General features: G+C 36.9%; 1 protein-coding gene across 1 annotated transcript; it reads right to left on the bottom strand.

The window, feature by feature from the left end:
• Window positions 1-146: 146 nt before the first annotated feature.
• On the bottom strand, window positions 147-14,490 carry LOC129722991 (retinoid-inducible serine carboxypeptidase-like). Its single transcript, XM_055676897.1, has 4 exons — window positions 14,314-14,490; window positions 1,350-1,579; window positions 714-1,278; window positions 147-660 (listed from the first exon to the last, which is right to left on the bottom strand). Exons 1-4 carry the CDS (start codon window positions 14,375-14,377, stop codon window positions 182-184), a joined length of 1,338 nt encoding a protein of 445 aa, XP_055532872.1. The 5' UTR covers window positions 14,378-14,490; the 3' UTR covers window positions 147-181.
• Window positions 14,491-14,698: the final 208 nt, after the last annotated feature.

Raw genomic sequence — 14,698 nt, 5'->3', positions numbered from 1 at the left:
GTCTCTGTCACAACTTCTATCGGTTCGCCATGCATCGAAAGAGGTATTGGCTAAATGTCACCTGACAGGTGATATTTATTGAATTTATTTACGATTGGGTGACACGTGTCGTTCGGATTATGAAAAACTCGACCGGAGTATTTCGTTTACTACAAGTTACATTTAACGTTGATTAAAAATACTAAGGAAAACCCGCATGCTTCTGCAAAATATAATTCATTAGTACTGGATTATCTGCTGGTACCATGTGACCAGCGCGCAGTGCCCAGTACATGTACAACCTTCTGTAGCTCTTCTGATAGCCTTCTAACATACCATGTGGACCAACTCCATCCCTTGGAGCTTGCAGGTACTGATTACGGCCTTCCCACTGAACCTTTTCAAGCCATACGACATTACCCGGAGTGGCAACAATCAAATCCAACTGACCGGTGATCACAATCACGTCCAAACTGGTGTTATTCAGTAGAAGCTCAATGATGTGAATTGCCGGTTTCATGAAATCTCCAGTCATACTCTGAAAGACCCATCCACCCTGTGCGTTATACACTGACTCCGCTGGAAGTTGTAACGTTGTAGCAACCGGACCTCTCATTAGATCTTGCAGCATTTGATCACGATCTTCTGATGCGAGCCGGATAGCACTTTCCAGAGTTGCCTCTAAAATAAACAATATTATTGACATAAACAAGATCACCAATTTGGGTACTAACGTTTCATATCCTTAGCAAACATCGCCAACCTCGACCTTGCAGATTGGAAGTCTTGCGTGAAGAGAACATTATAAAAATCAATCCCTAACGTCTCGTTCACGATAACGGCTTCAGTTCGCCCCCACTGCGAGGTGGCCTCCGCATACCGTCCTTCGTTAAGAACGTGTTCGGTCTCGATAGCGGCTGCTTGAATTTGTCGGTATCCCTTGGTGTCAACGAAACCCATGTTGAGCAAAAATTCGGCCCACGAGAGCACGGAATCGATTGGCGAAACCCAGGGTGCCACTATTCCCACCGACTCCAATTTAATATCGATTTCTCCATTTTTTATCGCCTTGTCCAGAACGTAGGCAAATTCAGGTGCCATTTTACCACCGTAACTTTCGGCATAGATGTGCAGTGGAGTGGTCATGAACTCCGGGTTGAGTCTGTAGAACTCTTTGATGAACGTGAGCAAGTCATCGGCAATCTCTGCGTTGTCTTTGGTCAAGAGTGATGAATCTTCCACATAGCTGAATCCAGTTCCGACGGGGTTGTCGATAAACAGGACGTTATAGTTTTTCACCTTGAATATTTAAAACGAAAAACATCTTCAGCGTCATCGATTTCAATTAACGCGCAGTTAACCGTACTCACCCAAGTATGGTTTCGCTCTTCTCCTTCTAGTGTCAACGGACCTAGTTCTTCGAAATTGCCATACATCGACGACGCGCCGGGACCGCCTTGTAGCCAAATTAGCAATGGTCTATCGGTGAACTGTTCTACCTCTGCCGTTGTGTAGTACAACCACCAGAACATATGTGCTCCTTTTCGAACCTCCACGTAGCCCCAATCTTGCCATCCCGGACCATAACCTTCACGAGGGGCTGAAAATGAAATGTGGAATCAGTTCTCTAGAGGCATGAAAAATTTCTGAAAAATGCTCTGTTCAACTGAGAACACTGCTCTCACAGGAACTAATTATACGAAAACTTCACTGTTATGTACTTATAACTGAAGGGAAAATTGATCAAAAAAGAGAACCTTGTTTTACAGATTTTTCTAGAAAAGTTTATTCAAATGTTATTTATACAAATGTGTTATGCACAATTGCTTTTGGGGAATTTTTCGTATGGTCGGTGTATAATGAAGTGATCCAAGCAACATGTTTTAAACATCGAATTCCTAAAACCAGACAGTTTTAAAATAGACTTTCAAATAATAGGTAATAGATAATAGGTGTTTAGGTAATAAAATAATTAATTTTAAATTTTTCTTTTAACTTAACATTAACAAAATAAACATTTTGTTTTAGAATATATATTTTTTTTCGTAAAGACAAAATTATTATCTACAACTTTGCCGAAAACACCACACCGATCAAACAAACCATCTTGGCCCTAAAAATATTTGTAATCATCAATACCTTCCTTCAGTAAAACATTAGTTGTATCGTGCCGTGTCAAATAAACTATTTAAACTATAATCAATACCTTCCTAAAATAGCATTTTTCAATAGCTTCTCAAAAAAGAGTCGTGTTTCACGGGTGGTGCCGTGGGTTCGAATCTTAGTAGAGTCAGGCCATTCGATGACAGAAAGAACTTAAACATAGGTTTATTCTCAAGCTGCCCAATTACCCTTTTTCTTCACGCTGAAATCTACACAATACCTCACGATGACTTTCTCTCAACACAATAAGTTTCTCCTATAATGAAACTGACCAGAAGGACGCACGACGAAACTTCTCCAGGGAACTATAATTGGCGATAATTGGCGAAAGAACCAGGCTTGGTATAGCGGGGGGCAGTAAGCGTGAAGGAAGGGTAAAATCATATTACACACAAACACGGATAAATAATAAGCATGTTAATAATAGAAGAGCGGGATACATCAGACACTCTGGCGTTTTCTTACAATCTCAACGACTCTGGTCGCAGTCAGTTAGTTTATGCAGGAAAAAAACCTGTTACTGATTCCTTTGTCCGAGACAGTTTGTGGAAATAATCCTCCTCAGAATTTTGTGACCAAGTGGCTTTCGTGGAGTCGATTTTTCTTATATCAATTTTGATTATATTTACCTACTATTGATCTTATAATTTCATCAAGACAAGTTTAACTGAGTTTTGAAATTTGATTGTAAAAAGTTGCCTTTTCAGTTCTTTTACTGGCAGATCTATTTCTATTCTCGGTAAATTTTGGTTTTTTTTCGTCAATAGAAAAGAGATGTTTTGTTAGCTATAAGAAAATCTTCAATATGCTGCACCAAAGAAAACTTAGAGGTCATTTGAAGCTGAATTTCGATTTCGTTTAGTATTCTTCCCGTAACAAACCTAAGTGATCCACAAACGAGCTCCGTGAAGATTTTCTTCGGTACCATAAAAATTTCAATAAATTGGAAATAGAATTCTGTTTCGATTTCATCAACAGTTGTTATTATCACTACTCCACAAATTCTTGCTCGGTTAGCTCACGCTTTTTATTTCGATTTTTTTATGCTTCTTCAAATTTCAGTTGTATAAAGTGCATCGAACATGAACACATAATTCTGATGTATGCCTTGCGTAATTGTTGCATGTGTGCATATATTTTACGAATTCAATTTATTTGCTCATTTTTCTGGGTAGGGTTTCATTTGAAACTTAAAATTATTTAGAACTTGAAAATTCGTTTGTATCAATTGAAAATGGTATCTTATCCAAAGTTTATCACATTAGAGTATTGTTCGAGTCGTTCCTTTGTTGCTTTATAAGGTGGAAACAGATACCAATGTAATCATTACAAAATCTTGACTCTCATCAGGAAATAAAACAATCCCCATCAAAGTTATGATTTGTAAAATTTAATTTATTTTGTTATTAGTATTTTGCGTTTTGTTTTTTAACTAGAATAACTTTGTCACCCAGTGTGACAAAAACAAAGAAAAATTTGCCCTTAAGTTCAAACTGGAAAAAAAGAAGAAGATAAAGGTTAAAGCTTTTAACCGTTCCTATAATTCCTAGCAAGCTCGGAAGTGTGTAAAAAAGCCACAAAGAACTTGCTCGTCGGGTTTGTCGCTTTCTTACAGGAAAACTTAATTTTTTCTACGTATATTCCCCCACTATTTTTGTGCTAATCACCGGCGCACGGGGAAGAGACTCCGCCCATGACTAGAAGCCTTCTTTATGCAAAGAAAGGCATCAACCTAGAGATTTTACACCTCAGAAAATCTCCAGGTGTCGGCTAGGACTGAAAGACCAGTTGGGTTGGTTAGGCCACCCCACAACCACCGACATTTATGTCGGCTTTGGGATTCGAACCCAGGCCAACAGCGCGATTGGCAGAGATATTTCCAACTACGCTAGGCCCCCGCCTTAACCCTCTCCCCGCAAAAAGAAACCAGATGATTTTGCCACTAATTTACGCCGAGCTTTAAACTTAAAAATCACTACTTCTGTATAAAAAATACATTGGAAAGAGTTGGAGGTTCGTTAGGCTTTTACGTTGGCTTTTCCATCATGAAAGTTCCATGCCACCCAATGTTCTCGAATCTCTCATTGGAGTGATCAGTGCACTGCAGATACGAACAAACTGTCTATGAATTGCCAATGGGAACGCTGTCCGCGTCTTGAATCAGTGTTGTGCGTGAAATTTCGTAACTAGTTTGGTTTCCTTGTCTTAAATCATCTGCACTATCCAGTTTTTCCTGACTGATAAGGAGTAAAATATACCTCTCTAGGAGAAAGCCAAAAATCGAAGTTATGGGTCGTTTTACAGAAGCTTCGACGAGCAACTTGTCTCATTTGAATCACTTATATTCAGCATCCTCGTGTTCGGCCCTAAATTCGTTGGATACTGAACAAGTAAACATATAACTTCTAATAATAAATTAGTTCTATTTGTTTGATAATCCGTACATTTTTTCAACCATTTGATAATGGTAGCGATTCTACCCCGGATTATTTCTACGAGAACCAATCATTCCGCATCCTATGTTCTAAACACATGTTTCAAAAGAAATAAGATCCATTTTAAGGTTGAATAATGAATTTTAAATCCCTAGACTTTTCACAGAAACTTTGTTAGCAGTTGAGAAAGAACTCAATTTACCCGACAAATCGGTGTTCATAAAACACAGATTCCACAGATTCACATTAACAAACATTATAGGGTGTTCAATAAGTTCCAATACACTTTAAAAATGTGCTGCAAATGAAAATACAAGATATTCTTTCCTGATTCATTTTTTATTGAAGCAGTGTTTATTGAGAACCTTTACGGCATATTAGCTGGAAGTACCTTTGTGCTGTATGACGAGCTAGACTCGGATTTCATCCCAGATTTTGGAAATAAGCCTTTTAAATAGGTCCGTAGTGCTCACTACATGTTCGCTTTGCTTGACCAGCATGTACGACTATACATAAAAGTCCAGGAGATTGAGGTCTGGGGAGCTTACTTCCAGACATAGGTTTTTCATACTTTCGGGACTGAATTAACAAGTTACAGGATTAAGTCAGAAAGAAGAACACAATTAAGTTGAAATCTTTAAGCAGGATAACAATCCTAAGCATACAGCATTGGAATCACGAAGATGATTTTCAAACAAAAATACAAAATTGATGGACTGGCCTGTGCAGTAGGCTGTCCCAAAAAATGGATGTTGAAAAAGTCAAGGTGCTCAGCCCTTAATTGGAAGATAATGTTATTTATAGCATTTTTGTAGAACTTTCTAAAAAATCGTTTTCAGGTTGCCCAAACGTGATTTATGAAAAAATGACTTTTTCAAGCTACTAAACCACTCTTCTGCACTTTTTTCAAATCTGTTCGATTCCTAAATTTTTCCATATATTTTTTTATTTTTGTGGGGTTATTTTTGAACATTTTGCATGGTTTGGTTCAGCATCGCATTCAATTATTTGACTCACAGAGCCCATTGAACATCACAAAAAAGTGAATTTTTCTCATAACTTGCAGATAAAACCCTTCAAAACACATATAAAAATTTTTTTTGATCAAGAATTGAAGGTTTTAATGCAAAGCAGGATTCAAGACGAAGATTTACATGAAAAAAGATCCTTGATATCTCATTGGGGGGCTGAGATATTGGCGTTTTTACATGTGATAGAAAACTATGCATTTTCACAAAAATCCCACGAAAGCTCAAGATCTCTATTGCACAGTGTTTGATTTCGCCGTTTTTGTGCGATTAATTGAAAAGTGATTCAAAAGTTGATTATAGCCATAAGGTATGTTTGGAGAAGTTGCAGTATATTAAAAAATGCTTCTTTTAATGTAGAAAAATGGGTGATCAATCCAACAATAAATGAGATAAAAAATTTACTTTTTAATCAGAATAAGATAGACGCAAACTGTCTTCGACAAAGTTTTAGGTTATCTGAAAACGAGCATTACGAGCAACATTGAGTTTTCTATGTATTAGAAGGCACTAAAAGTCACAATTTTCGTTCTAACTTTTTTCGAAGATTATCCAAATTTTTAAACTTTTTACTAAGTTATCACCCATCCAAAAATGCAGTTGTTTTCTGAATATTGTTATTTTCTATCTCCCAAAATAAAACAGTTTTTTAACATATTTTTTAAATTGCAAAGTTTTCCATCACATAGAAAAATGTCATTATCTTAGCTCCCCGATAAGATATCAAGTATCTATTTTCATGTAAATTTTCGTCGTGAATCCCGCTTTGCAATGAAAATTCCAGTTCTTGATCAAAATTTTTTTTTATTCGTGTTTCAAGGGTTTTATATAAAAATTATTAGAAAAATTAATTTTTGTGTGATGTACAATGGGCTTTCTAAGTCAAAAAACTGAATGCAATGCTGAACTGAACCATACAAAATATTCAAAAACAACCCCACAAAAATAAAAAATATATATGGAAACATTTTGGAATCGAACAGAATTAAAAAAAGTGCAAAAGAGTGGGTTTGTAGCTTAAAAAAGTCATTTTTTCATAAATCACGTTTAGGCAACCTGAAAACAATTTTTTAGAAAGTCGAAATATTCTACAAAAATGCTATAAATAACATTATCTTTCAATTTAGGGCTGAGCACCTTGACTTTTTCAACATCGATTTGTTTTGAGACACCCTATTGTGCACCATATAGACCTTTTAGAAAATCTAAAAAATCATCCAAAGAATACAAAACACGTATAGAACGTCGTACAGGCAGCGTGGTACGCTACTCCAAAGAAAAACTGGTGGCAAATATACTACGAAGATTGAATATGATTTTACAAAACAAAGGATATGCCACAAAATGTTGAAAGTGAGTTGTGTAACGTAAAAGGCCACTTTTCTAACGATATGTATAGAAATAAAGTTTGGTTGAAATTTTTGTGTATATATTTTAATATTGTGTTTATTTTTTTCGCCACCTCACAGTGGGGCAAATTGGTCCGTTGGCGCGACAAAACCTCATAACTCCTTAACAGTTGTTTCCACAGTGTTCATGTCTTCGGCAATGTTGTCCAATATAAAAACATCTTTTTGAAAAATGTACTCAGGCAGCTTTATTTTTTTTCTACAGATGGCGCTGACATCTATCTTCTGAATAAATGGTGCTAGCCATTTTGTTTCTTCGGGAAAGTTGTTTATATCATCAATTGACATAAAGTTTTCGAACATATTACAACTGTAGGACGGACCGTTAACGAGATTAAATTATTTTCATTATTCATAAACCCAAAATTTCAGTAATGACTCATAGCTGAGACTCAAGTACATATGTTTCAATTTCAGATGTATTCGTATTTTCGAGTCATCATGAAATGAATTATTTGAAGTTTGTAGTTGCCTTTGTATAGTTTTTTTGCCAACCTATGATGTGTCATCATTTTTGAGAAAGAGTATAAAATATATTTTTAATGTTATTGTTTGTGACACAATATTTCAAATAGAAACATTGTTCAATTAAAGATTGGTTGGTCATGTTCCCTTTCTAAGAGCTCCTCTGGTTATATTTTATTCCATTTGGCATAGATACTAAATGCTTAGTTTTGTTTGAGACACTGTTAATTCAATAACAAACTGTTTCCTAGTACTAATAATTATTTCTGAGGGGTCTTCATACTACTGGACGTCAGTTTTGAAAGACCCCATACACCGGCATTTAGCAAAACCTATTGTAGGAAAAACATCGATACGGACCCTGCTGGTTAACGATTTTTTACATTAATTGACATGAAAACAATCGTTGCGAAAACTCGAATTACTCGGCATGGGCGTAGCCAGAATTTCGAATAGGGGGGGGGGGGGGGGGGCAAGTTCTTCAAAAAATATTTTCAATTTATTGTTTTTGGTTGAAACAGTGTTATATAAAGTTAGTTTTCACCGAAAACCGCCTTCCGTATTTGAAGAAACAGCCGATATTAGTCAACACGCAGGTCGCAGTATTAGTCAAAGTGCATGAAGATCAAGCGGATTAAAATGCCTCTTAAAACTTAGGAAGTAATTGAAACCGCCATAAGGAGAAGTTTTCGCTACAGGAGCCAACGAATGTCCTATGAATTTTTCTCTTCAATTTATTCAAGCTGAATGATACTCGACAGATGAGTATGATCGATTAAGGACACAAAATAAGGATTGACTGAATAGGATCTGGATCGAATTGTAGATGGTGAGAGCGTTCTTTTTCTAGCTTAGTATTTCTCTGTAGTTATGTTTAATATTGATGCAGTACGGCTGGTGGATTTCTGCAGATCTTTATCGCGTGGTTTGTAGAACTTATTAAAAGTACAAATCAAACTAACTCGATAAAAATTCATCGGTTTGCTAGTACATATATACAAACAACGGATTCAGATTCAGCATACGTTCTCGTTCCACATTGCCTACCATGGCAAATCCTGAATTTGTCTCACCCCATCTCACTAAAACAAATAACGGTTTTGATCGCGCAATAGGCTTCTGAATTTTCAAATTTGTATTTCGCGTAATATGCATCAGTTATCATTAAGTTACCAGAGCTGTACCTTATTAAAACAATTCCTATCCTGTGATACTCGTAGAGATGCAGTGGTACCCGCGGTCTCTAAACAAAACGAGTATCACCATCCCTTTCCTTCCCAAGTAGTACCGCCTTTTGGTCGTGGCCGGCGTCGTTATTGGTCAGTGGTAAAAGTATTGTGAACCAGTGAAAATTGCACGATGAGTATGTAATGCTAGTCCCAAGCACCATAAATCTGATCCATTTTGCAATTTCCTAAGTTCGACCAATCACGGAGTGCAACTACGGGCAGTCTACCTAAGCTAAGCTAAGCTAAACTAACAAGAAACATCATCTTAAATCTTATTTACTAATCAATATTCCTTCGAAAGAGCGAGTAATGGCGTTATAACCATAAGCTTAAATTGCTAGGACTAGAGTTAGTACTCAGGTTCCAACCGTAACAGTTGAAGCCTGTAAAGGCGCTATATCGTTGATTTTGAAACCCGAACATAAGGAGGAAATACCTATGTTCCATCCCAGGAGATTGGTCAACAAAGGAGTGTAATTTCTTAGCTCTGTCACTCCCAACAAATTATCTTACTTCTTACATACGGATCGGTTGGTACGGATTGTTCCCGTTCTTAGATTACATTGTATTATATTGCGCTACACAGTAGGCCTGGCCGTTGACGAGAAAAATGTATGGAAATCATTTTTTGAAAAAATGGTGGATATAATTTTCCAGGATCCTTTCAAGTACTGGCTGTGCTAGTGTAGACTAGACTAGACTAACACTAGATTAAACTAAACTGTAATTTAATTAACACTAAATCTACCGTTGAAAGATAACAATAACAACGTCGTTAACTAAAAAACATCTTCTTTTTATCCTCCGTTAATCGCTCCAGCACTAATTCAGTAAATTTTCCACGATTGTTGTTAACCATCTGCCGATGAACACTCAGCAAGCAAAGAGCACTCAACCATTGTTGATCTCAGCCAGGTTTTCACCCGACGTAATGTGCTGAACGAGAGCTTAATCGTGCTTGTTTTACATGGTGAAGCAAGTTCAATTTTATTTGCTTTCTCAGTCGCAGGTAAGAACGAACGGGCTTCAGCAAGCAAGTCTATAAGATCCCGGTCTTCCAAGTTCTTACCGTCTGCTCTCATGCTGTTGCAATGTTGATACCAGACTTCCACCTCTCCAACAAAATTGTTAACGTCATAAAAAAATACGAAAGCTCCAGTTTTGCACTTTAACTCTTCTAACGACATGCGTATTACGTTAACAGGATGCAGCGAGGACAACGCGTAGGCAAGTGCACTATCTTCCATGAACCGTGTTTTCTGTGAGGTTATTAGAGAATTAAGGTAAGGAATTGTCAATGCTCGATTCCAATACTAAGCTAGTTGATACAGGTGGGTTTGCCCGGTACTTTTACCGCTGCAATGTCCTTAGTGGATCAACTGAAAAACCTGTGCAATTCCACGCAACATAGGGCAAACATTTCAATCAATTATTTTTGATCTGGCTGATATTTTACACAGATGCTTCAATGGGCTAAAAATTTCGTTTTGTGCTGACGTTAAAAAAATGGATTTTTTTTCGGATGGTGGTAAAAAAATAACTAAGACTAAGGTTTGATTAATTGCCTATGGAAAGTAATTATGCTAGCTTACGTGCAGAAAAAATCTACGATCTTGCGTGCGGAATCTGGCAGTTAACCGGAACGTTCGCCATGGCGGATGAAAACATGCGTGTAGGCATGTTTTTAAATTCTTTTTTCATTTTATTTATCAATTCCTCCTCAAATTTCGCGACAAAATTGTTGGAGTAGATCTTACGCTTCAGGCTTGCTAGAAATCTTCGACGAAACGCAACTTGGGGACGTTGGGCGGGTTCACCAATTTGGGAACCACATCGACATTTAGCCGTTCCATCTCCTCAAATGATCGCCTCGAATATTGAGCCGACTCCAGATCCGGCCAAAACACCGTGTCTTCGGCCTTATTTTTTGGTGAACGACGCTACTTCCGACAGGTGCTTCGTACTATAAATTACCCCGTTCTCGGCCAGTCCGGAGCAAAAGAAGAGCAGCTTTGACATCGACGACGCGACGTGGGTACGGTTATTTGAACGGGCAAATCAATTTTTTTCTGACTCATCGGTTAATATGATTGATGCTGCATGCGTAGTTTCCTCAGTGTGTGTAAAGGTAAACCCATGAAAAATTGCGCAACTAGTAGCAGCTGATTTTAGGTTTAGTACTAGCCAATACGTTGTATTTTAGTACAATAATAGTGTCATAGCAGAACATCGTAGAACTTTATGTTTTTCATATTGCCGAAAATGAGGAAAAATTACAAAAAAAAACTTTGTTTTACATACTATGCCTCCTTCGAACCTATTTTCAACAAAACTGTCCTAATATCACATTACCTTTTAGTTTATACTCTATTTTATGAGGGTCATATGATATAGCTAATTAATTTCTAAGTATTTGCATGCCCTACTGGAAAATATCTGTGAATTTTTTTTCTTTCATTTCACAAGCCTTGTGAATCCTCACTTTCACAATATTGTAGCACATTTTCTAAATTATTTTTCAAAGTAAGTTATCGTGATTTCCAGTCGATAACATGTCTACTGCAAGTAGAAAATAAAATGAGGCATGAAAACTGAATTTCGTTTTTTTGAGTTTTGTCGCGACTTTTCTGGGTTCTGCCCCACAGTGCACCTTTAACCGCCAACTTTTGTCAAAAGCTTTCGGAATAGCCGACACAGAGAAATTCCAGTTATATCTCCGTCCCTCTTTCAAATAGAGTGTCTGTCTGCAGATCGTAATGACATAACATAACAGCATATAACACACGGTGCTCCCACAGACCGTTATTATAAAAAAATGTACCAAAGAATCTGAGTACACCAGTCGATTCGTTATGACGTCCGGAATCTCTGGTCAAAATTTCAAAATCATCGTACGGTACATTTTCGAGTAATGCCCTTTTGAAGGTCGTAAAGTACAAAAAAGTGATATAAAAATGACAAAATACTTGTTTTAAAGCACGTTTTTCAACCACCAATCTATGACATAACTTCCAAAATAGTATCTACACATTCCAAGTATTATATTTCAAGACATTAACGATTGGTGAAGAGATTTATTTGAAAATCCCTCAGTGCACAGTGGTCTAAATGCGAAAAATCGTGATCGCTTTAGATTTGACTGAAAAATTGATTTTATGTACTCAATGTCTTCAGCAAAATTGTTTCAAAGAGCAAGGCCTTATTTTTGGCGTTTTCGGTTTTTTAACAGATATAATTTTTTTTTTATAATTTTCAATATACCAGATTTGCTTCCTTCAGCAAAGTTGTGGAAACATTTGAAAGAAAAACAATTGCTTAATACTGCGATGTCCTATCTGTACGCTGAACACGATAAAATAGAGATTTTTTGTGGAACACTCCTCCTCAAAATCAGTTTCAACGAAACTGAACTTTGCTGAAAGAAGCAATCTGGTAGATGGAAATTAGAAAAACCGAAAACGCTAAAAGTAAGGTCTTTGTCCATGAAACAATTTTGCTGGAGACATTGAGAACATAAAATTAATTTTTCACATTCAAATCAAAAGCAATCACGATTTTTCGAATTTAGACCACTATTTTGGAAGTTATTTCATAGATTCATGGTTTTTTTTCTTCATATATTTAGATTAATGGTTGAAAAACGTGCTTTAAAGCAAGTAATTCGTCATTTTTATATCATTTTTTTGTGCTTTACGACCTTCAAAACGGCATTACTCAAAAATGTACCGTACGATGATTTTGAAATTTTGACCAGAGATTCTGGACGTCATAACGAATCGACTGGTGTACTCATATTCTTTGGTACATTTTTTTATAATAACGGTCTGTGGGAGCACCATGAACAACTACAATAAGTGCGCAAATATCGAAAATTAGCCAATAATACAAGGGTTCATTATTTCCGCCTTCACTATATACTTTTAATACTCTGTAACATCGAAGTTTTGCAATGACATTTCAAAATCCCAATGTGTAGAACCACGATAATTCACATTTAAACATTCCAGTACACATCAAATCCTTTACAGATGCGTCTATGTGAATCCGAGAGTAGTGGTAGATCATGTTGTCGTAGTCTAATTCAGTTTTCAAATTGAACTATGCAATCAAACAAACGATTGCTACAATCATGTAGAGCAAGTTCAAACAACAAATGAAACAAATTATAAAGAAAAATTGCTTTGTCCGCCATTACTGATTTTTCTTTCACGTACCCCCTAAAAGCTTTCGCGTACCCCAGGTTGAGAACTGCTGAGCTACGGTAATCGAGCCTGCTTGTGTTTTGATGACCGACGAGACCTAAAGCCTGTAGTACACTCTTTGTCTAATGGTCAACTATTTGACCTTCTGGCATAATGGTCAAATTTATTTGACATCATGGTTCATGTTCGCCCCATGTAAAAATTGGAGAGTGACAAACAATTATCTTTGACCAAATTTGTATCTGTCAAAAAGTGCCAAATATTTGACGCTTAATCAAAGAGTGTAATACAGGCTCTTACCATCTGGCGCCGTTAGTAAGCAAAATTGCCGTATCACCCCGATCTTCAAATTCCACCTCCAACCAAAGTGTACATCAGCCAGTCGCAGACCATTGACTAGTTCAAAAAAGACAGTTTTACCGAATTCATCACTATATATTATCCCCGAATCCATTTGAAACAGTGCGGTCTTAGCCCTGTTTGATGTTCATATTCTTACTGGCAACAGATTCGTTACAAATCATACGCGAGCAAACTATTTTTATTGGATTTGTCAAAACAAGTTAAACCTCTCTAAACGGTAGTCAATACTGTGTAATTTGTGTGTGTTTAAATATCAGTAGTAATCGGACCACAAACACCATCTATTTCTAGATTCGTTTTTTTTTTTTAATTGAATGCAATCCAAATGATACGTATTGTCCTTCTTATCTTTGAATTAGTAGATTATTGAGCAGAACATTGTTCACTGAACATGACATTTATTATGTACGAGTAGAAGCTAACGAGATAAGCATACTGTTGACGTTCGAGTGGTGTTACGCAAAGCACTAAAAATGCAATGCACTGAGTTACGAAATATTGTATTTGCTTAATTGTTATTGAATTCATATTAACCAGTTCAAGTAATTTCGAAAAATGTACTTGCATTCTCGCAAAACTGTAATTCAGATGATAAAAAAGCGAGTTCAAACATTGAACGAATCAAAAACTATATAGCAACAGCTTTGACGGAATACCGAAAGACTTACGATCGAAGTCCCTATCACATATTCTGTGCACGGTCACTAATCGGTTTTACTCTTTTTTAATTAGTTCACTTAACAGATAACTCTTAGGAGTTATGATTTCTTTATAAATTTCATTGAACTAATTGAATTAACTCACATCACGCATGTACCTTACAGGAGTTCTGCGAGTACTTCACTGAACACCATGCATATCTATCCCTAACCTGCAATCAACACAACAACTTTCACCGGGCGCTTCAATTTCCATAATTGAGATCCGTTTTACAATTAGCATTTCAGTGATAATTGACGATCGATCCAACCTACAGCACCCCACTCCGTTCCCACCACCGGATATTACGGACATTTCGAGCATTGCCAAAGTTTAGTCACCTGCTTGGATGCTTCCGAGCATAAAAATGACGAGAACGGCTGCCACCAACTTGATCGCCCACATAGCGCCTGTGCGTGAACGCCAGAAATCGAAAAGACCTGAGAACCTCCGCGGAATATTCCTTACTTGTCAAGTGCGAACGACAGTTATTTGACGATTACCACCGGTTGACTAGAGTGAACCGAAACCGTGATAATTCTTTTTATAGTCTGTACTTAACTGCTGAACGATACAGGCTTTCGGCAAGATTATTCAAATTGTCAGGTGGCACTTATCTTTGGCTACCAATGGTGACAACGACGCTGGCAGACATGTGAGATAGATGAGTACCTCAATTGGCTTTTCACAAACCAACCGAAGTGGGCTACAATACTGTGAACGACT

Source organism: Wyeomyia smithii, chromosome 2 (genome assembly GCF_029784165.1).
Source record: "Wyeomyia smithii strain HCP4-BCI-WySm-NY-G18 chromosome 2, ASM2978416v1, whole genome shotgun sequence".
Taxonomy (NCBI): domain Eukaryota; kingdom Metazoa; phylum Arthropoda; class Insecta; order Diptera; family Culicidae; genus Wyeomyia; species Wyeomyia smithii.
This window is presented reverse-complemented; position numbering and strand designations above follow the sequence as displayed.